The sequence below is a fragment of the Pelobates fuscus genome, chromosome 4, assembly GCF_036172605.1.
Source record: "Pelobates fuscus isolate aPelFus1 chromosome 4, aPelFus1.pri, whole genome shotgun sequence".
NCBI lineage: Eukaryota > Metazoa > Chordata > Amphibia > Anura > Pelobatidae > Pelobates > Pelobates fuscus.
Window position 1 is genome coordinate 66,071,475 of NC_086320.1, and position 25,604 is coordinate 66,097,078.

Genomic DNA, 25,604 nt, shown 5'->3' on the forward strand with positions numbered 1-25,604 from the left:
GACTGTGTTCACAGCTAAAAGCCGAATGTTGCTATATGATTGTTCCTGCATATATGTTCAAAGCTTTAATGCAAATTTGATGTTATCTGTCCGAAAAGAAAAATAAATAAATAATGTCAAAAAAAATTAAATAATTGAACTGCAAAATTTAGACTAAAATAGTTGAGTAGTAGTGCCAAATATTCTGTGTCCAGTGAAGGGCCAGATTACTTAGAAATATTTTACATAATTTTATTTATTGAAAGGAATGCTCAAATTGATCAATGACCAAGGTGGTTTTTAAAAAGTGAATTTCAAATGTAAGGTCAGAATAGCTGGGCTAAAGGATAGCGGATTTAGGGGATTTTTACAGTTTGGCTCGAATTTTAACCTCAAATACGAAATTCACTTTGAATCTTGATCTTGTAAATAACTATGTGTGATGGTAATTACAGAGCCAATTTGAAAATGAAAATCATTGTGAGCAGGTTGATATAGCATTAAAGGAACACTCTAAACACTATACCCACTAGAGCACACTTATTGTAAGTGAACGTACCATTTTAGAATGTTTTGATTTGCAACTTGGAGTCTCCACTATGGTTGACAGACAGCCGGAAGCTCCAAGGCAGAAACTTCTGTTGGCTCTCCTGAGCTATGATCTGCAGTACAAGACTAGCTCATTGGCTGAGAGCGTCAGCTGATTGTGCTGTAGTAGTTATGGTGCTTGGAATTTTCCTTTAAAGGGATGTCCTTTTTTTTTAACATCATAGCTATTTATTTCACATTCTGTTCTTTATATATATATATATACAATAAACATACAATATATTTATTTTACGTTTGTGCACACTCCAAACAGGTTTGCCAAATATCAATAGTTTTATGGAGAAGCGTTAAATGTATGTCAGCTCCCTTGATTCCCATTGCCATGCAGTTAAAATAGGTTAGAAATAAAGCCAGAGGGAGTCTTTGATTGTTTAGTTAGCACACTGGAGAATACACAGCCTTTTCAGCCAGAATCTTAAAATAAAAATAATGGGGAAGAAAAATAAGAAAAAAAAATAAGCCTTTTTAGTGAAAACAGCAGGCAATTCTAAGAAAAAGGTTCTCAGTCTATCAACAAAGAATTAAATGGTTTACCTAAAACCTACTGCTCTTTAAACCTGGCAGGAATAAGAATGGAAAACGTTAGCTTAATCAGCAGGTGAGGTACGTTTTGTATAGTTAGATTGTAACATTGAGTAACATGTTTAGCATCTTTTAACTCTAAGTACCAGAGATGTGTGCAGTATCTTTCTGGCCCCCTCCGAGTTAATCAAACTAGTGAATATTATGCCTAAAAAGAAACTAATGCTACACTCTTACTAGTTCAACTTATATAGAATTAGATAAACAACTAATGTTCTAGACAGAGGCGTAACTAGAAACCATGGGGCCCCAGTGCGAAAATTGCCTTGGGTCCCCCCCATATGTCTTACCCCCCAGCCCCTCCATGTGTCACATTCATCCCTCCTACCCCTCCATGTGTCACATTCACGCCCCACAAGATGAGTGTTGCATGATTGGGGGAGTTGAGTATGACTGAATTGGAGGGGGGGTTAATGTGATAGGGTAAGTGTGGCAGGGTGAAAGGGGGTGAGTGTGACAAAGTGATGGAGAATAGTGATGTCGCGAACATAAAATTTTCCGTTCGCGAACGGCGAACGCGAATTTCCGCAAATGTTCGCGAACGGGCGAACCAGGCGAACCGCCATAGACTTCAATGGGCAGGCGAATTTTAAAACCCACAGGGACTCAATAGTGATGGAAATTTTGTTTCAAGGGGACTAACACCTGGACTGTGGCATGCCGGAGGGGGATCCATGGCAAAACTCCCATGGAAAATGACATAGTTGATGCAGAGTCTGGTTTTAATCCATAAAGGGCATAAATCACCTAACATTCCTAAATTGTTTGGAATAACGTGCTTTAAAACATCAGGTATGATGTTGTATCGATCAGGTAGTATAAGGGTTATGCCTGCTTCACAGTGACAGACCACACTCCCCGTTTAACACACCGCAAACAACCGCAAACAGTCCATTTGCACAACTGCAAACTCCCCATTTGCACAAGATTGGATACCAAGCTAGCCATGTCCCGTTCCTTGTCCTCACTGATGTCATTGAAGGTCTCTTCCTCCACCCAGCCATGTACAACACCAAGGGTCCCTGAAAGGTGACAACAAGCCCCTTGGGACGCCTGCTGTGTTTGTTCTTCCACCTCCTCAAAGCCACCTTCCTCCTCTGACTCCTCTTCTTCAGACTCCTCTCTCTGCATTGCCTCTCTCTGCGTTATTATAAGGTGTGTCAAGTAGTTCTATTCCTATCAGTTGGTCCTCCTACTTCAAATTTGGGGCACTGCGCGTGTAATCTAATGTGCCACCAGATAGGAGTGGTGTGTTAAGTAGTCCCCTTTTTTAATCGAATGTATTGCCCACTGTCAGTCCCTTCGGGATCCATCCCTCATTCATCTTAATAAAGGTGAGGTAATCTAGACTTTTTTGACCTAGGCGACTTCTCTTCTCAGTGACAATACCTCCTGCTGCACTGAAGGTCCTTTCTGACAGGACACTTGAAGCGGGGCAGGCCAGAAGTTCTATCGCAAATTGGGATAGCTCAGGCCACAGGTCAAGCCTGCACACCCAGTAGTCAAGGGGTTCATCGCTCCTCAGAGAGTCGATATCTGCAGTTAAGGCGAGGTAGTCTGCTACCTGTCGGTCGAGTCGTTCTCTGAGGGTGAACCCCGAAGGGCTGTGGCGATGCGTAGGACTTAAAAAGCTCCGCATGTCCTCCATCAACAACACGTCTGTAAAGCGTCCTGTCCTTGCCGGCGTGGTCGTGGGAGGAGGAGGATTACTTTCACCTCTTACCCTGTTAAATTCCCGTTGTACTGTGACATCACCCTTATACGCTGTGTAAAGCATACTTTTTAATTTATTTTGGAACTGCTGCATCCTTTCCGACTTGCGGTAATTTGGTAACATTTCAGGCACTTTCTGCTTATACCGGGGGTATAGTAGCGTGGACACCCAGTACAGGTTGTTCTCCTTCAGCTTTTTTATACGAGGGTCCCTCAACAGGCACGACAGCATGAAAGACCCCATTTGCACAAGGTTGGATGCGAGCTACTCATGTCCCGTTCCTCGTCCTCAGTGATCTCACTGAAGGTATGATCTTCCCCCGAGCCACGTACAACACCACGGGTACCAGATAGGTGACAACAAGCACCCTGGGATGCCTGTTGTGGTTGGTCTTCCTCCTCCTCCTCAAAGCCACATTCCTCCTCTGACTCGTCTTCCTCACAATCCTCTTCCAGCGTTGCGGCAGGTGCAGCAAGAGATGCTGATAAGGCTGTTTCTGGTGGTGATGGTGACCACAACTCTTCCTCTTACTCTTCACGCTCATCTACGGCCTGATCCAGCACTCTTCGCAGGGCACGCTCCAGGAAGAAAACAAATGGTATGATGTCGCTGATGGTATGAGGTGTGACTGACTAGGTTTGTCACCTCCTCAAAAGGACGCATGAGCCTACAGGCATTGCGCATGAGCGTCCAGTAATGTGGCAAAAAAATTCCCAGCTCCGCAGAGGCTGTCCTAGCACCCCGGTCATACAAATACTCGTTAACGGCTTTTTCTTGTTGGAGCAGGTGGTCAAACATTAGGAGTGTTTAATTCCAACGTGTCGGGCTGTCGCAAATCAAGCGCCTCACTGGCATGTTGTTTCGCCACTGGATATCTGAAAAGTGCACCATGGCCGTGTAGGAACGCCTGAAATGGCCACAAACCTCCCTGGCCTGCTTCAGGACGTCCTGTAAGCCTGGGTACTTAAGCACAAAGCGTTGTACGATCAGATTACACACATGTGCCATGCACGGCACATGTGTCAACTTGCCCAAATTCAATGACTCCAAATAAATTTCTTTCGTTGTCACAAACCACTTTGCCGATCTCCAGTTGGTGCAGAGTCAGCCACTGATCCACCTGTGCGTTCAGCGCGGACAGGAGTGCTGGTCCGGTGTGACTCTCTGCTTTCAGGCAAGTCAACCCCAAGACGGCGTGACACTGCCGTATCCGGGATGTGTAATAGTACCCGGGGAGCTGGGGGGGTGCCGTTGATGTGGAGCAAGATGCAGCAGCAGAAGAGGACTCAGCCGAGGAGGTTATGGAAGAGGATGGAGTAGGAGAAGTAGAGGAGGTGGCAGCAGGCCTGCCTGCAAGTCGTGGCGGTGTCACCAACTCCTCTGCAGAGCCACGCATTCCATGCTTGGCAGCCGTCAGCAGGCTTACCCAATGCGCAGTGTAGGTGATATACCTGCCCTGACCATGCTTTGCAGACCAGGTATCAGTGGTCAGATGGACCCTTGCCCCAACACTGTGTGCCAGACATGCCATTACTTCATTTTGCACAATCGAGTACAGGTTGGGGATTGCCTTTTGTGCAAAGAAATTTCGTCCGGGTACCTTCCACTGCGGTGTCCGAATAGCTACAAATTTTTTGAACGCCTCAGACTCCACCAGCTTGTATGGTAAAAGCTGGTGGGCTAAGAGTTCAGACAAGCCAGCTGTCAGATGCTGGGCAAGGGGGTGACTTTGTGACATTGGCTTCTTACGCTCAAACATGTCCTTGACAGACACCAGACGAGCAGGAACTGCTCAAGGCGAGAGACGGAGTGGCGGATGGTTGAGAGTGGGCAAGGAGGACAGCAGTGGTTGATGTGGCTGAAGATGCTGGACTAGGAGGAGGATGGCGGCTTTGAGTTTGTGTGCTGCTGATACTCATGTGTTGATCCCATAGGCATTTGTGATGTGCGATCATGTGCCTTCGCAAAGCAGTTGTACCTAGGTGGGTGTTAGACTTCCCACAACTCAGTTTCTTATGCACAGGTTGCAAATGGCATCGCTGTTGTCAGAGGCAGACACACACAAAGAATGCCACACTGCTGAGCTCTGCAATGACGGAATTCTGGTGGTGGCAACAGCATGCGTTGATTGGCGTGCTGTCTGGCTGACCCCAGGTGCCGATGCATGCTGTCTGACTGTGCCACTAGCTCCTTGCGACGACCTCCCCCTGCTTCCAACTCGTCTCCTCCTCCTCTCTGTCTACCCATCTGAACTTTCACCTTGTTCATCTTCTCTTCTAGCGGGCACCCACGTGACATCCACGGACGCATCGTCATCATTAACCGCTTCACTTGTATCTGACAACTCAGCAAAGGAAGCAGCAGCGTGTACAACATCATCATCATCACACTGTTCCTTCTTTCTCATATTCTACAAGTATTCTGCTCCTTCCTTCTCCTATTCTTCAAGTACTCTGCTCCTTCTTTCTCCTTTTTTCTTCCTGCTATTATGTACCCCCCTCATATTGTAGTGTATTGAAAATTGAACTGCAAAATTTAGACTAAAATAGTTGAGTAGTAATGCCAAATAGTCTGTGTCCAGTGAAGGGCCAGATTACTTAGAAATATTTTACATAATTTTATTTATTGAAAGGAATGCTCAAATTGATCAATGACCAAGGTGGTTTTTAAAAAGTGAATTTCAAATGTAAGGTCAGAATAGCTGGGCTAAAGGATAGCGGATTTAGGGGATTTTTACAGTTTGGCTCGAATTTTAACCTCAAATACGAAATTCACTTTGAATCTTGATCTTGTAAATAACTATATGTGAGATGGTAATTACAGAGGCAATTTGAAAATGAAAATCATTGTGAGCAGGTTGATATAGCATTAAAGGAACACTCTAAACACTATACCCACTAGAGCACACTTATTGTAAGTGAACGTACCATTTTAGAATGTTTTGATTTGTAACTTGGAGTCTCCACTATGGTTGACAGACAGCCGGAAGCTCCAAGGCAGAAACTTATGTTGGCTCTCCTGAGCTATGATCTGCAGTACAAGACTAGCTCATTGGCTGAGAGCGTCAGCTGATTGTGCTGTAGTAGTTACAAAGTTTGGACGGACAACTTACAACATATATTAAACACTAAATATGTCCTCAAAACACTTTAAGTTAATTTAAAAATTGATGTTATAATTTACATTACGTACCCTTGTACAGGTAAAAGTAAGCATATACAGTACTATACTATAAAGGAGATAATTTACACCTCCATGGGCGCCTCTGTAGGCTTTTCCGAAGAAGATGATTCTTCTGGCTGTACTACAGGAGTGGTATCTTCTGGTGGGGTTTCTTTCTGGCTTTTTATGGTCCTTTTCAGGAACATTCCTTTCACCACCAGCCTGAGTCTTCCTTTAGAAGGTCCTTACTGCTAACAGCTCCCACCTCATTCATAAGCTCTTCTTCACTATCAGTTCCCACTTCATATGCTCCCATCCTCCCATTGGAGTTTCTAGTTGGGACAAAAATACCACAGACTGCAACTCATGGGTAAAGTGAATCCCCCTTCCTGCATATATTGCCTTAAGCCCCTCATAAACCATCCCTATAACACTCTAAGTCCAACCATAAACCCTAAGTGCCTGGTAGGCTAGTCCAGTCATGGTTGCTTTAGGAAGCATAAACCTTTTTTTATTTCATGATTACATAATGCATTGTGCTCTACAGTGTTTTAATTTATATTTGTTTTTCATTGGTATCGTGAATATTTATCTCTATTTTCTAATAATATGTTAGAATCATTGAAATGTTCATGCTTTTACATGCATCATGATTCTTCAAAGCTTGACAAACCCTACACAGTCTTTTCAAACGCTAACCTTCCATTACTGACTTTTTACAAGCAGGTTTTCATAGTTTATTAGATGTTCTTTGACATGTGATGCAGTTGACCGTAACCTCTACATTTTAATGTAATGACTGAAACAGTAAAACCTTATGGGTTTTACATCATGCAGAGGATGGTATTGGTGAAAAAAGAGGTTAACCCCTTGCTGTAAGCCATCTGTATACATGGGCTTGGTTTCTTCCTGCAATGCACTTTAATGTAAGTTAAAGTAAAATTGCACCACTATTTGATAAATCTAATCATTGTAAATTACTTATGCACTTCAATTTCTATGCCAAATTTGCTCAACCGAAAACACAGCTTGCTTGGAGGAAGTTTCCAATTCAGATATTACAAACCTAAACACACAACTAATACCGCAATGGAATGGTTTACAACCAGGAACCTGGAAGTCTTAGAATGACCCAGTCAAAGCTCAGACCTCTTGGGTATATATTCACCAATGCTCACCACCCAGCCTGACAGATCTTGAGCAATATTGCCATGAGGATTATTAGAATTCATAAGTGCAACTCTTTTAGAGAATTAACCAAAATATTCAATTTTAATGTAAGCAAAATGTTGAATGAAATATTTAATAAATGGGACAAAAACAAACAGATTTCGATTTCCTTTTTGTTATGTTTATATACATTTTGTTTCACAATCAAAATAATAAAAATATATTTAGCATTTTAAAGTTTTACATATAACATTGGTATTTACAATGGCAAAAATACTGATTAATTCTATTTTAATTCCAGGTTGTAACTTTACAAAATGTAGAAAAAACCCAAAATAGATTAATAACTATGCAAGGCGGGGTATGCATCCCCAAAACTTTGATAATGAAAGGCTTAAACAGTGGGCAGAATGTCTAAAGCTGTGGAGCTAACCTTTTCAACCCAGCTTTTTTTTGTATTGTACTACTCTAGCTAGACACTAGATGTACGGTTAAGCACAAGGTAAATCATATTTTTTTTTATTTTCAGGCTAAACAGAATATTTTGAGACAGAATTTAACATTACATGTAATGTGAAAGTATTAAAAGTACTATTCAATAAAAAGTAAAAGAAAATGTATAAGGTGCACACATATTTTAAAATAGTGTTTTAAAAACAAGATGAAGATATATTAAAATATGAATAACTGATTATTGCTGCCAAAGGCCATTGCAATGAAATGCCATTTTTCTTAGCTTCATTGTTTGAAAAAAATTTGAAAGAAATAAATTAAATAAATAATAGTAAAATAAAAAAAAAATAAAAACACAAGCTTCCAGTGCTGGCTCAAGATGCAACTTCAAATAAATTATACATGACTGGTGACCCACAAACCTGAAAAATGAAAGCTGTAAGATTTATCACGAAGTATACTTAAAGTATCAACTGCTCAAGGGAATCAGGAGCTCAACTGGCCTGGAACTAAGCTGAGGATTGTAACATACATATTAGAAGCTTGTTCAGGCAAGAAAAACTAATTATACTAAGTTGATGTTGGACAAAAATGTTTTTAAAATACATTTTAGGCAGTTGAATTACTGTAAATAAGGATCATAAGAGGTTGCGATCACTTTTAACTCAGAGCTGGATTTATTTTACTCAGATGTCTGCAGGAACCGAATTTGCAGTAGCTCATTCTCTCCCTAAATTTTTTTTAACTTTCTGTTGCTTACTCCATGATTTAGTGGGCACATAAGAGTGTAAGGATCCATGAAACAAAGGGAAAACAAATCTCATGTAGGAAAATGTAAAACTATATGCATAAATAAGCAAAAGCTAATTTGTAGCCACGCCTCTCCTGGATGTCAATCACACAATCTCCCTTAACACTTCCTGAAAGTATATGTCAATTTCAGCAATAGCTTACATTGAAGAACAGGAAACATTACTCCATGCCAGCAGACTCCTGTATATAATAATATAATTATTTATAAAATAACAACAAATTCTGCAGCACTGTACAATATGTGGACTAATAAACAAATAGTCACAATAAGACAAGTTGAACATACAGAAGCAGAGGGTGTTACATTCTGAGGAGAGCTTATTAAAATGACACAAGAGGTAAGCGTAAGATTCATTCATGTGATAGAAAAGTAAGTTGCTAGAAGAGTTAACAATGAAGGCTTAGTTTTTTTAGATTACATAGTTGTAGGAGAGAAGGTGGGCTAGTGGTGTGTGGGGACAGAAAGCACACCTTTCCCTCCCTAGTTTAATTGTTATGACTTTTTGAAGACGTGAGATTTCAGTAATATTTTTTGAAGGAATGGAAAATGAACCAGAGTCCAATGGAGCGGGGAAGGAAGTTGCATAGGAACAGTGCAGCCCTAAAGAAATCTTGAAGGTGAGAACAGAGGTGCAAGTACAAACAGAGGATAGACACAGATCTTTGGCAGAGTGTAGGCTCCTGCTTGGGATATATTGTGTAATATTGAGAATAGATTGATGGGAGCATTGTTATGAAGAGTTCTGCAAGGAAGGACCAAAAGTTTACATTGTATTGAATCATACAATAAGCCAACAGTGGGGAAGGCATGGGAAGTGTGGGAGGACAGGAAGATGAGACAAAAAAAAACCAAAATGTCTGTTTCTCATCCTAAGTAACCCAACCGACAAATTTGGTATGTTTGATGAACATCCAATGCTGAGGAAACACTTGAATTTCACATGAACTACATCAAATACTCATAGATTTTAAGGTTGTTTGAGTAGACTCTTCTTTTTTCAATTTGACAATTTTTATTGTTTTTCAATTTTTTCTCGACAAAAAAAATAATAACAACGGGGTACAGAAAAGAAATGGGGTAGGGGTCAAGTTTTCGACATACCATGTCTTGTCAAACAAAAGTATTTTACATTAACATTGTACACTAACACATTAATATTACAATCCTTACATGGTTACAGAAAGGAAAATTGTTTGGGGTTAGAGTGTTGATATACCATGCTTTGACAGGCAGAAGTGTTATACCTTAACTTTATACATTAATACATTAATACAATGACATTACCATTCCGTGCCCCTTACAGTCTCTCGCTATGTTTTCTGCTTAGTGTGATGACCAGCTGTTATCTAGCTCTATTCCTGTTGTTGTGGTCCGTGCCCTTTTCCTTAAGGGTTCTCATGGACTTAGGGGTTATCATCTACGTTAGTATAGCGTTATGTATTATGCGTTTCATGTTTCCCTCCACCTTCTTCCCTTTTTAACTATCTGCCCCTCCTGTCTTTTACGACCCACCTCGATCCTTTACCTTGCTATTTCCCCTATACTCTTCCCATCTCTCTATGGCTGGACCTACGTGTTTTTTGAATCCGATATGTGTGTTAGCCATTCTTTCGTATTGCCAGTTTATTGATATTTGCTGCATGAGAGCTTCCCTAGTGGGAGGTGTTGGTGACCTCCATGATCTGGCTATTAACGTCACCGCTGCTATCAGCAGGTGAAACAGTAGGGCCTCCTCAACTCTGGTCATTGCCTGTGGTAACATGAACAATATACATTGTTGGATGGAAAGTTTCCAGTGCTTACCCAGTAAGTCCTTAGCTATTCCTTCTACCATTCCCCAGTAGTCCCTAATCTCCTTGCATGACCACCAGATGTGGCTCATTGTACCCTTTTCTGTCTCGCATCTCCAGCATACATTGGGGGTGTTCGGATATATCTTAGCTAATTGTTCGGGTACCCTATACCATCTGTATTGCAGTTTTCTGATTGTTTCTAAATGCGATGTGCATCGTGTGTTGCCCTTGTGTATTGCAAACGCCCTTTGCCACTGTTCTTCATCTATGTCGTGCCCCAATTCTGTATGCCATGTCTTTTGGAATGTCATGTCCGGGTCTATCCTGTCGTCTATAAGCGTGTTATAGATCTTTGAAATCGTTTTCTTGGGAGGTTTATTAGAGAGGCACAGGTGTTCTATAGAATGGTTGGTGGCTGACCCTTGGTGATTTATTGGTGTCCCTGTAAGTAATGATTTAAGCTGCAAGTATGAGAATAGTGCATTGCCGGGTATGCCGTATCTCGCTTGGAGGTCTGGGAAGTGCATTAACTGGTCCCCCTGGTACATGTGGGCAATTGTAGTGCACCCCCTTTCTGACCATTTTTTTGCGTCAAATGTCGGGATCCCTAGTGTTAAGCATGAGATTGGGGCGTCCTTAGAGAGTGTCCCCTCATTTCCTTCCCTCTTCCTATTTTCGTCCCAGAATTGCAGTGTTAGTTGGGTGGTGGCTAATGGGAGTATGTGTCGGGGTCGAAGTTTTTGTGGTAGCCATAATAGGTCTTTGAGGGATGCACATTGTGTCCAGTATGCTTCTATCTTTGTCCATTGTGGAGCCTCCCCTCCCGCCGTTGCTACTTTGATCGCTGACAGCTGGGCCGCCCTATAATAGTCACGTACGCTTGGCATGCCTAATCCCCCTTTTCTGAGTGGTATTTGTAGCGTTTTATTTGCTACTCTGGGTTTCTTGTTCGCCCACACAAATCTGGTTATCAGTCTCTGGAAGGAGGCTAGGTACGCTAGTGGCAGTTTTATGGGAAGGGTTCTCAGGAGATATTGGAGCTTTGGGAGCAGCATCATTTTTAGCGCTGTAATTCTTCCTACCCATGATAGGTATTTCCCTTCCCATGAACTCAGTGTGGCTGCTGTTTCTTTCAGGAGCTTGGTGTAATTGAGTTCTAGCAGTTTGTCAGTACTCGGTGGAATGCGTATGCCTAAGTATGTTAAGTGGTCCCCTCGCCAGTCGAATGGAAAGGCGCTTTTGAGTCTAGCTAGTGTTTCTTTCGGCATCCCCAATCCCATCGCCTGCGTTTTCGTGACATTCAGCTTGTAGTAGGAGTGTTTCCCATACTCTGTGATGGTAGCCATGAGGTTGGGAAGTGATATGTGGGGCTGTGTCAGCGTTAGAAGGACATCATCCGCGAATAGACTCGCCTTGTATTCTTTATCCCCTATTGTTACCCCATGTATGGAGGAGTGTTGTCTAATTGCTGCTGCTAGGGGTTCTAATGCCATGACGTATAGGAGGGGCGACAGCGGGCAGCCTTGTCGGGAGCCGTTTGTGATCTTGAGAGGTTCCGAGACAAACCCTGCATTGATGACCCTCGCTGTTGGTGAGTGGTATAGAGCCTTGACCGCTGAGATGAATCCCTCTGGTACCCCGAACTTCCTAAGGACCTGCTCCAAGAACTCCCATCCCAGTCGGTCGAAGGCTTTTTCTGCGTCTAAGGACACTAGCACACCTCCCACTTTTAGCTTTTTGACACTGTGAACAATGTTTAGTACTTTTCTTGTATTGTCGCCCCCTTGTCTATTTTTTATAAACCCTACTTGGTCTGTATGGATGATCTGTGTGAGCAGCTCACTCAGTCACCTTGCATAAATCTTTGCATATAGCTTGGCGTCAGTATTGAGCAGGGATATTGGGCGGAAGTTTTGAGGGCATGTGGGTGGTTTGCCTGGTTTTGGAAGTGTAATGATGTGTGCCAGCAGAGATTCGGCCGGTAGCTGTTGTGTTGCTGTGGCCTCGTTAAACGCTTTCGTTAGGTGGGGCGTTATGATTTGGGCGAACTGCTTATAGTAGCAGTTTGCGAACCCATCCGGGCCTGGTGCCTTGCCCGATGGTAGTAGGTTAATAGCTTCCTCCACTTCCTTTGGTGTTATATTAGCCGCTAGTATGCGTTGTTGTTGCGGTGTGAATGTTGGCAAGGGTATGGCTTGTAGGTAGGAGCTAATCTCTTGTGGGGTGGGCTGGTGTGTGTTCGCATCCTCTTTTAAGTTGTACAGAGAGGCGTAGTAATGTGCAAATGTGTTACTGATATCTTTAGGTGCTGTTATTTTGTGTCCCTCTGGCGATGTTAAGTAAGCTATTTTCTGTTGTGCTTGCTTCGATTTGAGGAGGTTAGCTGTTAGTTTGCCTGCTTTATTTCCCTGGGAGTATTGGTTGGCTTTTAGTTTTTGCAGGTGTAGCCCTGTTTTTTCTATGGCTTTTGCGTGTATGGCCTGAGTTATCTCTATAATGCGCTTTTTTAGTTCTTGTGTGGGGGCTTGTTGGTTTTGGGTGTTAAGGTCCTGCAGCTCCTTTTGCCACTGTCTCATCTGTGCTTGTGCCAACCTTTTTAAATACGAAGCTCTTTTTATCAAAAGGCCTCTGGCTACTGATTTATGCGCTTGCCACAGTGTGTTTTGGGATATGTCTCCCGTATCGTTTTCTGTAAAGTAGTGACCTAGCTCCGTTTCTAACGTCTTCCTGAATTTGCTATCCGTGAGAAGCGAGGCGTTTAGTCTCCATGGGCTTCTATGTGTGGAGTCATATAAGTCTGTCAATGTCGCCACTACTGGCGCATGGTCTGACCACGTTAGTGGAGCTATATTGCAGTCCCTAACTTGTTCCAGATGTTGGCCTGCGATCCATATACCATCTATGCGAGAGTATGTATTGTGTACAGTGGACAAAAATGTGTACCCCCTTTCTCCCACATGTAAAGCTCGCCACACGTCATAGTAATGGTTGTCTTGGAGCAGTTTTTGTATTGCTCTGCCTTGTCTCTTAAGCGGTTTCAGTCTGGCTGGTGTATGCGGTCCAGTGGTGTCTATCGAAGGGTCTAGTACATGGTTAAAATCTCCACAAATTACCCCTATGCCTTGGCTTATAGACAACAATTTTTTGAATACCTTGTGGAGGAAGTTTCTTTGTTCCTGGTTCGGAGCATATACACTAGCAATGGAGTATACGACCCCATTAAATTTCCCCACTACCATAGCATATCTGCCCTCTGTGTCTACCTCCGAACATATTAGTGTGAACGCCACATCCTTACTGATAAGTATTGATGCCCCTTTCGATTTATTCGAGTACGTGGCGTGGAATTGGTGGGGGTAATCTTGACGAAATAAGGGTGAATGTGCGTTGGCTTGGAAGTGGGTTTCTTGTAGGCATACTACGTCGGGTTTTAGTTTCTGCAAGTCTTTTCGAAGCAACCCACGCTTCGCTGGGTGGTTAAGCCCTTTAGTATTATGAGAGTATATTTTCATGGGGGGTTATACAGTCGAATTACGATTTGTGGTGTGTTAGTGCTATCTGATTTGGGGAAGGACACCGTTCCCAGCTCAATCGAACATGGTGTCCGCTCCCTAAGATGCTTACAGAGTCTGGGGTTATTCCCATCTGGAGGTGGAGCTATAGTGGGTGTTAAGGTGTGAGGTGGTATCTGCCATGCACGTGTACATAAAAAAACATGGATGTCTAACAGTTGAACATAAACAAATAAAACTAAACATATTGCCATGGTAATGGCTTGGTGCCTAACTTTGGCACTGTGGGGTAGGAAGTAACCTACTTCCATGCCTGTCCACAATGGTCTTACGGCCTGTGTTGGGTGGATCTTTGGTGTACGCACCAGTTATCTTAAGACTTTAAAATTACCTTTGACATTAACATTAACCTTCCCATTGGGAGTCACCTGGGTGGTGAGATCAAGTGAGTCGCCCTCAGGCCCCGGTTTTACCTTGTTGGTTAGGAGTGTAACCGCAATAACATGGTGGTTTTACCGACCTTGGACCCCTTGGCGGGCGTTGTCCCCTTTTAGAGTCCCAGTCCCAGTGTCTCTATGAGGTACCTGCCACAGTCTTAGGTTGCGGGCTACAGCCCTATCTGTTTCTGGTGATCTTCTTCCACGTGGGAGGTAGCGTGGTTCGTCCTGCGGCTTGGGTTGGTGTCTTCGGTGGTGGTAGGCCCCAGTCTTTCAAAGCTTGAATACCCGCTTCAGGAGACATGATGGCTGTCATCTTGCCTTCGTGCATAACCAATAGTTTGACTGGGAATCCCCATCTATATGGCTTCTTATGTTGTCTCAGGCTCTCCGTGATGCATGCAAAAGCTTTCCGTTTTTTCAGCGTCACTGCCGATATGTCAGCATAGATTGTAATCCCTTGGTAAGGTGATGGTAGATTCGGGCGTTGTCTGTTTGCCCTCATGATATCTTCCTTTACATGGAAGTAGTGGAGTCTCACTAGGGTGTCTCTGGGCTCATCAGATGTAAGGAATCTCGGTTTGGGAACTCTGTGGTACCTGTCTAGTAGGAGCATGTCTTGGTGCATGTCCGGGATAAGAAGTTTAAACAGCCCCTGTAGGTATGCGTGCAGATCTGCTGTGCTGACCGCTTCCGCAATCCCTCTCAGGCGCAGGTTATTTCGTCTGGATCTATCTTCCATGTCTGCCAGCTTGTTTTCATAGGCCACCATTGTGTCTTGCATTTCGTTCATTTCAGCCCGCATGGCATTGTAGGCTTCGGCGTGGTCCGCCATCTTGTCTTCCAGTGATGACGTGCGTGTGCCCAGATCATGGATTTCAGACTTAATTTCGTTAAGTGATGTGTGGAGGGTGAGTTGTATCTTTTGGTGCATATCGTCCAGCATTTTTTGGATCATGCTCTGAGTTGCGGGCCCGTCCTCTTTTGAGTGTCCCTGCGGTGCAGAGGATTCCTCTTGGGCGCCATCTTGGAGCTCCTCCGGTCTCGCCGGCAATTTCCCCTGGGCATTCCGAGCGGCAAAAAAATCATTTTTTTCGCTCCTTTCAGTCTGTCTGCGACCCTTGGACTGTGACATCGTCGCTGGTGCAGTATTTTCCGCCTTTTAGGTGCTCGTTCCGCTGATTTTAGGCCGTGGTAGCACGGAGCTACATCAACATGCGACCGCTGCGCTTGAGCTCCAGGCCACGCCCCCCTGAGTAGACTCTTCTTAACCCTTTTTTATAATTGCAAAGTACTACAGAATATATTGGCCATTTAGACTGTTTATAGCTGTATAGTTTAATCCTGGCTATTGGCCAGGTTAAATGAGTACTATTGTTTGTTTATATTATTATTATTATTATTATTAGTAGTATTATTATTATTAATATTATTATATATGGACAATACTTGAATTTTGACAATTATACTGATTTCAGTTAACTGACTAAATCTGTGCTGAATTCGGTATGGGAAGGATACATAGAATTATACTATTCCTTGCCTCTCCAGGTAGCGATGCATAAGTAGGATCATTGAACAAAGAGAACTTAGAACAAAAGTGGCACATAACTAATATAGGACTGGAACAACATGACCCAAATGGGGTTTGCATTGACAGAGCAGGACATGGATGGAATAGGGGAGAACAAAACACAACTCAAGAAGATAGAGAAAGGGACCAAACTTCATAAAATAAAAGGGATAAAGATCAGAGTAAAAGGTACAAGGGCACGAAGGATGTCAAAATACTGAGCAAAAATGTAGGGGGCATATGGGCACTCCTTGAGGAAATGTTTTAAGTCAACAGCAAAGTGACAAGGGAAAACAGATGAGGGAAGGTAGGAGTTTTGCCATGTACAGGAGAGTGATGGTTGTGATACCATAAAAATAAACGTGATGTGCTAGTGTGTGTGAGTAGGGTGAAGCAAGAGCTAAGGCTATACACTATGCACTATACCAGAGATAGGCAACCTTCGGCACTCCAGATGTCGTGGACTACATCCCCCATAATGCTCCTACACACATAATGCTGACAAAGCATGATGGGAGGTGTAGTCCGAAACATCTGTAGTGCCGAAGGTTGGCTCTAATTTACTATTATAACAGCCACCACTCTTTGGAACACTTTTCACAAGATTTTGGATTGTGCTAGTGGGAATGTGTGCCCATTCTTACTCAATACTTAGTAGGGGTCTGCACATACCTTTGGCAATGTAGTGCATTATGATTCTATAACATTATATTGACCATAACATATCAAATTGTAATGTGACTTTGATGCCTGACATCCCAATCTGTTCTTTTTTAGCTGGATACAAAATAAATGAAACATACACAGCGCGGACTATAAAATAGGAAACAACCAAACATTTGACTTATACATGGAAGAATATTGTTATATATTATTAATAATGAAGTTATATTGGAAGATCATTAGATATTAGCAACGTAAACGATATAACCATCACATTTGGATTTAAAACAATGAAAGTGGTACACATTGATCATCACGGAAGTGCCCAGAATTCAAAAAAGATTGCAGAAGAAATATTCATGCAATCCACTAACTGAATGCCACAAAGGACAGCTGTAGGCACACATCCAAAAATAACAGCTGCATAATGGAAACCCATACAAAGGAAAAACAGGCTATGTTACAATTCTTATTTATAGTTCCATAACTCATATTTTATTTATGTATTATATAGACTTCTCCATACAACAGAAGTGTCAGTATTCTTTAGGCAGCTCTCTCCGATGCATAAGAATTCAGAATCTGTTCTATATGAAAATCATTATATCACAATTATCTGCTAATAGTGTCCAAATCTATAAATTTTTAGCTCCCCGAAAATGACCAAAGGACATATTATATCATAAATTCTCATCTGGCACTATCTTCAATAACGATATACAGAGATGGCTGTTATGTTTTATTTTTGTGTGTGTGTTTGTGTGCGTATATGTGTGTGTTTGCTATATGTAAGCATTGTATTTACCATCAAAGTAGCTAAACTGAAATCAGAGCCGACTGGGAGAATTTCTCCAGTTTGACTAACTTGGCCTTAAATGTAAAATTCACTTTGAATCACAACAATTTTCACTTTAGCAAACAACCCTGTGAGGCTACGCAGTACCACTGCAAACAAAATGTTTTTATTGAAAATAGATTTTGTTCGTTTTTTTTACTGAATATATGGCCATTTTACAGATGGATAACTCTCTTGGGAGCAGAGATGAGAGTATTTAAGCATTAGTTGAAACAGCAGAGCCTCAAGCAAGATCTCTAACAGCTGTGCAAACAGAGGTATAAGAAAGTAAAAGTATGTCTCTGTGTACGCAGAGTGCACTGAGAGCCTGCTTATGGTGCAGAGGCTCCACCCTCCTGTGTGTGAATATATCTTCCTGAGACTGTATCTCTATGTGCATTACTTTAGCTGTGTGTGAGTACCTACCTGTCTATGTCTCTACCAACGTGCGTGTTTGTGTGTGTTCCTGCATGCCTGTGTCCCCCTGTGTGTTTCTAGCTGGTGTGTGTATAGGGCAAAATGACAAAAATCTGGCGAGGACAATATGAGACAGACATAGAGAAAAAATAACCACTTCAGGTACAATGTAATAAAATACAGGTATAATTTACACTTACATGGTATCATATGTGGTCAATATGATATTATGGGAACTGTTGAAATACTGGAGAAGTAAAGAGCTGAATAATTGGTTTTGGGGACTTATAACAAATGTGAGAGAATTATATAATACGTTATGAAAAGTGTTACATTGAGAGGACTGAAGAACATATCAAGAGCACAGGCAAATGAATGTTAAATATTTAAAATATTGTTTTCCGATTTTTAACTTTATAAAAATATATTTTTTTCTCCAAATTGTTAACAAGATTCCCCTAAGACAAAATAGTTTTCATAAAAAATGTACTACCTATCAGAGGTGTAGCTAGAAACCACGGGGCCCCAGTGCAGAAATTGCCCTGTCCCCCCATACGTCTACCCCCCACCCCATGTGTCCCAGTCCCCATACATCTACCCCCCACCCCATACTTCCCCGCCCTTCCCACACATCCCCGCCCCCACACATGCAGACAAGAAGATACACACACAGACACACACATACACACAGACACATACAAACACACACATACACACAGAGACCCATAAATACAGACACACACAGAGACACATACACACACACACACACAGATAGATAGATACATACATACATACAGACACACACAAACACATACATACAGATATACAAACAAACTCACATACATACAGACACACACAAACACATACATACAGATATACAAACACACTCACATACATACAGACACACATACATACAGACACACACACACACACAGACTCATACATACATACACACATTCATACAGACAGACACATACACACAGAGACACAAACACAGATACACACATACACATACATACAAACACACACATACACACACACAGAGACCCATACATACAGACACACAGAGACACATACATACAGACACATACATACACAGACACACATACATACATACATACATACATACAGACACACACACACAGATAGATACATACATTCATACAGACACACACAAACACACACATACAGATATACAATCACACTCACATACAGACACACACATACACACACACACACACACACACACACAGACTCATACATACAGACACACATACATACAGACACAAACATACACAGATATACTGATACAGACATTCTCTATCACACACACACACACAAACTGCTAAAAAAATTTAGTGACTTACCTGGGGTCCAGTGGCTGCCTCATGCTGATGGGAGTCAGAGCTCCCACTCTGACTCCCTCCTCTCCTCCTGCGCAGTGGTCTATTGGCTAGGAGGAAGTGATGGCTTCCTCCCAGCTCTGACATCATCACTGGATTTCCTGGTGCCCGGTCAGCGATGTGGCGCTTTAAGAACGCGACCGAGCACCAGGAAATCCATTGCCATCAGGTGGCCCCAAGAGCATGGGCCACCCGATGGGCTCCTTCAATGCGACCCCTCTGACCGTAGTAGTTCTGCCAGTGCTACCTATCTATGCTTATTGACCTGGAAAATTAATTTACACATTTACTTTTTAGAACACAAACACAGTTTGGACTCTGTACCCATTATTCTGCAAATCCCTTGGATGTGAAGAACTTAAGTAACATATGAAAAGCCATAGTTATATTATTTACTTATTTGTACATATATCGCCTGCTACAGAAAAATATTTTAGGTCTGCACCAAGAGATAGGGAAATTGTTACAGAACCTTTGAACATTTTCAAATAATACTCTGTTTACAGATTGCTAATTAATGGAACAAAGGATTTCAGCTTATCTCAACACACTAATATATTTCCTTCAGTCTTTTTCCAGCGCAAAAATACTTTAAAGTAATGGTTCTTACTCAGTTTTGTGAGTATCGATCTTGTGGAAAAGTTCGCTCAGCTCGTCAGCACTAAGAATTCCATCAGCGAAGTAAGCCTTGAATTCATCAAAGGATAGTTTCCCATCATCTGCAATCAGAACAACAAAGCTTCACAATTAGTAGATCAAAGAAAAACATCTTCACGGTTTCCTTTTTTGTACAAAGGACAAAACTTAAAAGAACATTATAGGCACCAAGGCCACTTCATCTCATCTCTGGGTGCCATGTGCCCCACGTTTCAATCCAGCATCTGAAAACATTGCAATTTAGCAGGAACGGCCATAGTCTCCTTGCAGGGATAACCTTCATCTAGTGGCTGTCAATATGACATTCACTAGAGGGGCTTCTGTGAAATAGTATTGTAAACCTCTGTTATTTCGATCAGTTGATCTCAGATAGACCATATAGTTGGCGCAGAGCAACGTTTGATGATCTAAGCCAAAGAGAGGGAGCTTCACAGAGAAGATCTGCCCCACGAGTGAGAAAGATAAGTAAAAAACCTTTTTTAACTCTGGCAGAACTGTCCCAGTCACCGAAATGGTGACAAGGGCACTACAGCATTAGGAATACATATTTGTATTACTAACGCTATAGTGTTCCTTTAAAGGGACACTCCGGGCAGCAATACACCTTTAGTACATTAAGTTTGGTCTCATTAATATACTACATGTTTGCATGCTCACATTTTTTTAGTTTTTGCACAATTTTTGCAGAATTCTGCACCATAAGCCTTCCCCTTTAGCCACGTCCCTCATTTTAGCAATACTTCCTTATCAAATGTATGTACACAGCTCAGCCACTGAGAGCATGGCGTGAGCTGATTTTAATTCTCAAAATGGCGGCAGACAGTGAGAGAAACAACGAGCAGGTATACTTATTTTATGTCTCTTTGGGTGTTCTTTCCCTCTAACTCAACTTGCTTTGTAGGTCCTCATAGCTGTCAGTGACTTAGCTTTTGGCATACATTTGATAAGGAAGTCTTTTTTTCTTGAGTGAGGGGCGTGGCCGAGGAGGCAGGCTTATGGTACAGGATTCTACAACACTTTTTATTTGTGCAAAAGCTATTAAATCTTGAGCATGAAAAAATAAATACAACCTATCATTGAGGCCAAAACCTATGAAATGCATTAAAGTTTTATTAGTGCTCAGAGGGTCCTTTAAACCATCTCTGTTTTTATGATTTGCAAATTTATATTATATTTAACATTGTGAAAGCATTACAAAACACACACATTGCATTGTTATGTATCTGTAGGGAAAAATAACACATTTATTTGATTGTTCTTTTTGTATTGTACCGTTTTTGTTTTATTACTTCATTGGATCTTTAACCCCTAAAGGACCAAACTTCTGGTATAAAAGGGAATCATGACATGTCACACATGTCACGTGTCCTTAAGGGGTTAAACAAGTCTCATAATATAAAACCGCACCATGGGATTCAGAATTCAACGAGTTATATTTCAAATAATATGAATTCATTATTTGCTAAACTGCTGGGAAAAAGAATATAAGCACTGCTGCAAACATTTGACTTGGACCAATTAGAACTGTACAGGAACAATATTGGAATTGGCATCAAATGAAAATATTTATTCAAAGTTCTACCAAAGGCAGGAAGGCAGAAAAAAGAAAAAAGGTATTTTAATATAGAAATGCAGATTCACACACTTGTTCACACACACAGACACATACACACAGTGATTTTTATTTAAATGTACAGTTACCATTTATGGCTATTTTTTAAAATTAAATATTGGAAACCTTAGTACCATTCTGGATAGGCTGTTTGCTCTACTCTGTATAAAGGCAACAGTAAAGACCCATTCACTAGTGAAGTGACTTAAAAATCTGAGTAAACCAGTGTGAAACCTTGACAGTTCTGTTATAGTTGTATGAAGAATATAGTATCAGTGTGCATAGAGAATATGCCAATTAAACACTCTTTAATAAATAACCTCAATCAATATATTTCAATTTACTGTGTGAGTATGTTAGCAATGTTACATATATGATTTATGTAAAATCAAATCACAAAAACAAACCATTGTTTAACCAGAAATGACTCTTGATGGTGCCCACCCTCTTTGTCTTTCTGCCCCCAATAACCACCAACCTGCCAGGCCTTGGCATCAATGTCGAAGCCTTCCAGTGGGGAGCCACCATTAGGATGAGAGCATTGGCTGTTTAATCCCATAAGGTAAGATGTCTCCCAGGATCTATACACGCCATACCAACTTCATTAACATGAAGTTGTCAGGGTGCATGGAGTATTCCTTTAACCCCTTAAGGACCAAACTTCTGGAATAAAAGGGAATCATGACATGTCACACATGTCATGTGTCCTTAAGGGGTTAAATGCAATACCGGGCATTATTTATAGATTCTAAACTGTGTTTAGGCCCCGAAAAGCCATGTATGAATGTAAACCTACAACATTATGGATTTAGAAATGTGCATTGAATCATGAGATTGTAGTTAAAGCATGATTATTCTGGTGTGTATATGACAGTCTTTTCACAGAGGCCACCGCTTTGGGGGAAAGCCGATAAACAATGCAAAGCAAATACGTTATATGTGGAATTATTACATACTTTAGTGTATACCATCAGTCTACTGCTTATTAAATCCCTCCACTAATACTCATAATAAGTACAGATGTATGCTATTAACTGAACATCAGGTTTCCACCTTTAAATCACTGTAATATTGATTCTCCAGGTTCATGCAATGTAAAATGTAGCATTACTGTATTACTGCTCTATATTCTTATAATCTCTGTTGGCCAAGTCTTATTATCAAACATGTTTCTAATCAACATATTTATGAGCAATAAAAGCTTCATTGCCTGGCATTTATAAAGCGCTCATTTAAATGAGCATTCTAAAATACAGGCCATTATTTGAAGCAAACAAGCTCTGGTATACATTGTAACTAAAGTATTAACCCTTTAGCTATTAAGATACTACATGCTAGCCTACACATTGTTGGTTTTTAATGCCATTAGGACAACATGAAACAACATAAATCCCTGCTGGCACTAGGGAGACACCTCAATACCTGGGGCTTCTTTTTGTCAACTAAAGCCATATTTAGTCCCCAGACTCACCGATGAGCCGAATGCAGTGCTCAGATTGAGCATTGCATATAGTCCTTTAAATCACGGTTGAACCATCATGCTTAACCACCATGATTATCTGAGAATCACAGGGGATTCTGAGGTTCTCTGTGACAGAGGGAGACCTATGGGGTTTGAAAACACCCCAATAGGGTTCCCCTGAATGACCCACTGCTGACAATGATCTGTAATGGGCACAGTGATCATTGACTTTGCCAGTAATGTATTCAAGATTTGTGCTGCCCTAGACCCACTCATATACACATAATCACACATGCAATGAAACAGACCCTTTTCACATACAGTAATGCCGTACATAGTATGCACACATTTATAAACATACAATTCTCAGAAATACCATATACTTATTTTATTAAAACAGTCACAATTATTTTATGAATATTCTAGATTCTGAGTATTAAAAATATATAGAACAGCATCTATTTAAAGAATGAACGCAGACACACACTTTGCATTCATTTGGATTTAACCAGCTGTGCACTAAACAATCAGCATAAGGCTGTTCCAGTGGTGGAGATTTACTCCTTACAATATTAAGCCCTGCGCTCAAACTCCCATTACTCCTGGGCAGCAGCAATGACTATACTACACATCCCTCCCAATACATGCAACAACAAAACAGTTTCTTATGCACTATCCCAGCTTCCTATTTACATTTAAATAACTGGAATTATTTTAGTAGCACTCCATTTTCCATTCAAGTGTAAGCTCACCTGCCAAGTCAAGGCAAAGCCTCTGCCTCTGTTAAAACCTCTGAAGGTAAGTCCTACACTAACAGTTAACCTTCTTGCTTTCAGCTACATGGCAAAATCTCTAATGAGACAAAGAGGGGTATTTTTATAAACCCATACATACATATGAACCCTTAATAGGGGACACATGCAAAATACGCATCTCTAGACATTTGAACCTTCTGGCTGAAAACAGCAATGTGAATTGTTAGTGGCAGATGAGCTTACACTTAAATGGCCATTGGAGTCATACTTAAAAAAAACTCCAATTATTTAAATTTACAAACAGATTTTGGATAGTACACAAGTAACTTTTTCCCTCTGAGGTTTACTCTTGGTACCCATGAGCTCTATTCAGAAGTAGCTGCCAAATATTTGGAGAGATTTAGAATTCCTCAAAAGTAAAGATGTTCTAGCAATGTGTATAAATGAATATAATGCCCTCACTCTTTACAGATGTTGCCCAAGTTTAGATGGCCTAATGATAAATATGCCACTAGAGTAGCCTTTCCCTTCCTTACGTATCTAAGGAGGTGAAAGCAAGTAATAAACAGGTAAGGAACACCTTTATGACCTATGTTCAAAGAGTTCCCAATTTCCTGATCCCAAAACAATAACCCCCACAATAATAAATGCCAGAGTATGGCCATGTCCAGTACCGTAGTGCTAATAATGCAACCCCCAGTTTCCCCCCAATGCACATGGCTTACTATGTTATAATATTACATTTCCTTTTCTCCACCGTTCAAAGGACATCAATTCTGGCACTCATGGGGTTAATGTGCAATGCACAGAAGAGGTTAAAGCCCTATTAGCTCTGGGCTAACCACATAAAATGCAGTATTGAGTTACTTCTATATAATTACAATGAATATTGCCAGTAACGACCCAAATGCATTAAATTGTACACCTTTAGCATGCATTATTTATGTTGATTAATTGGAGAATTCAATACTGCAGTCTCTGAATTCTTTCCATCGATTTGTTCTTTAATAGAATTGAAAACATTCAAGCATGGTGTGTTACAGGACTTTTAATGGAAAAAAGGGAACATTTTAAAACAAAAGAAAATAAAGACTTTTAAACTAAATTGAACAACCTATGCTCCATCATGTAATAGCTGTTGAAAGCAAGCATGACTGATTACTTATCACTAGTGATACTGGGACGGTCCATTGATTACTTAAATTGCTATGGATTTTTCATGGCTAAACCCATAGCAAAAAAAACAAAAAACACCCACAGTGGATTGATGTATATAAGAATATTATAAGGTAAGATGGGTCATACAAGGCCAAATACATGCATATCAGTGTGGGAAGCATATTAAGTTACTGTTAACATCATTATGTCATTATTAACTGCTGGAATCTATACTGAGCTGTTATAGATTTAAATATCGAAATTTGTGTTTGTACAGTTAATCATATAAGATGGCTATTAAGCAGGTGATTGGCTGCTGATAAATGTAAAACAAACAAACAAACAAACAAACAATTAATCATGGACATTATATTGTAACTATGCAGTCATTGGGGAAGTTAAAACAGTGTGTGTTTGCTATTTCGGTATTGTTTGGTACTTACGGTAATTTAGATGATTGTATAGTAAATAGGTTGATTTATTGCTATTGAGAAATTCCCTACAAAATATGCATTTCTGGGCTACTCAATAACCCCAAGTGTGACATGAGCCCATTAAAGTTTGACAGTTGTATTACTCTGATAACATCCAAAAATCTAAGTAAATTAATATAAATCTACACACATGAGGGCATTGCTGTACCAAGGGGATATAATTACTAAAACAAAATACACAATGGATCTCAATATCATAATATACAAATGCATATTTGGGGGTGGGGGGATTTTTTAGATGCATTTATTTTGGTCATTTTCATATTTTGTCTCCAGTTTTATACCATTTTATTTTTTTCCTCATACTAAATGATGAATTATAAAATTATAACTGGCTACCCAATCAAAGC

General features: G+C 40.9%; 1 protein-coding gene across 1 annotated transcript in view; it reads right to left on the bottom strand.

Moving 5' to 3' along the window:
• NECAB1 (N-terminal EF-hand calcium binding protein 1) overlaps window positions 1–25,604 on the bottom strand; it is a 219,049-nt gene that overhangs the window by 167,018 nt on the left and 26,427 nt on the right. The window contains exon 3 of the mRNA XM_063451266.1: window positions 19,727–19,835. Coding sequence (XP_063307336.1) covers window positions 19,727–19,835 — 109 coding nt within the window. The remainder of the gene's footprint in view (window positions 1–19,726; window positions 19,836–25,604) is intronic.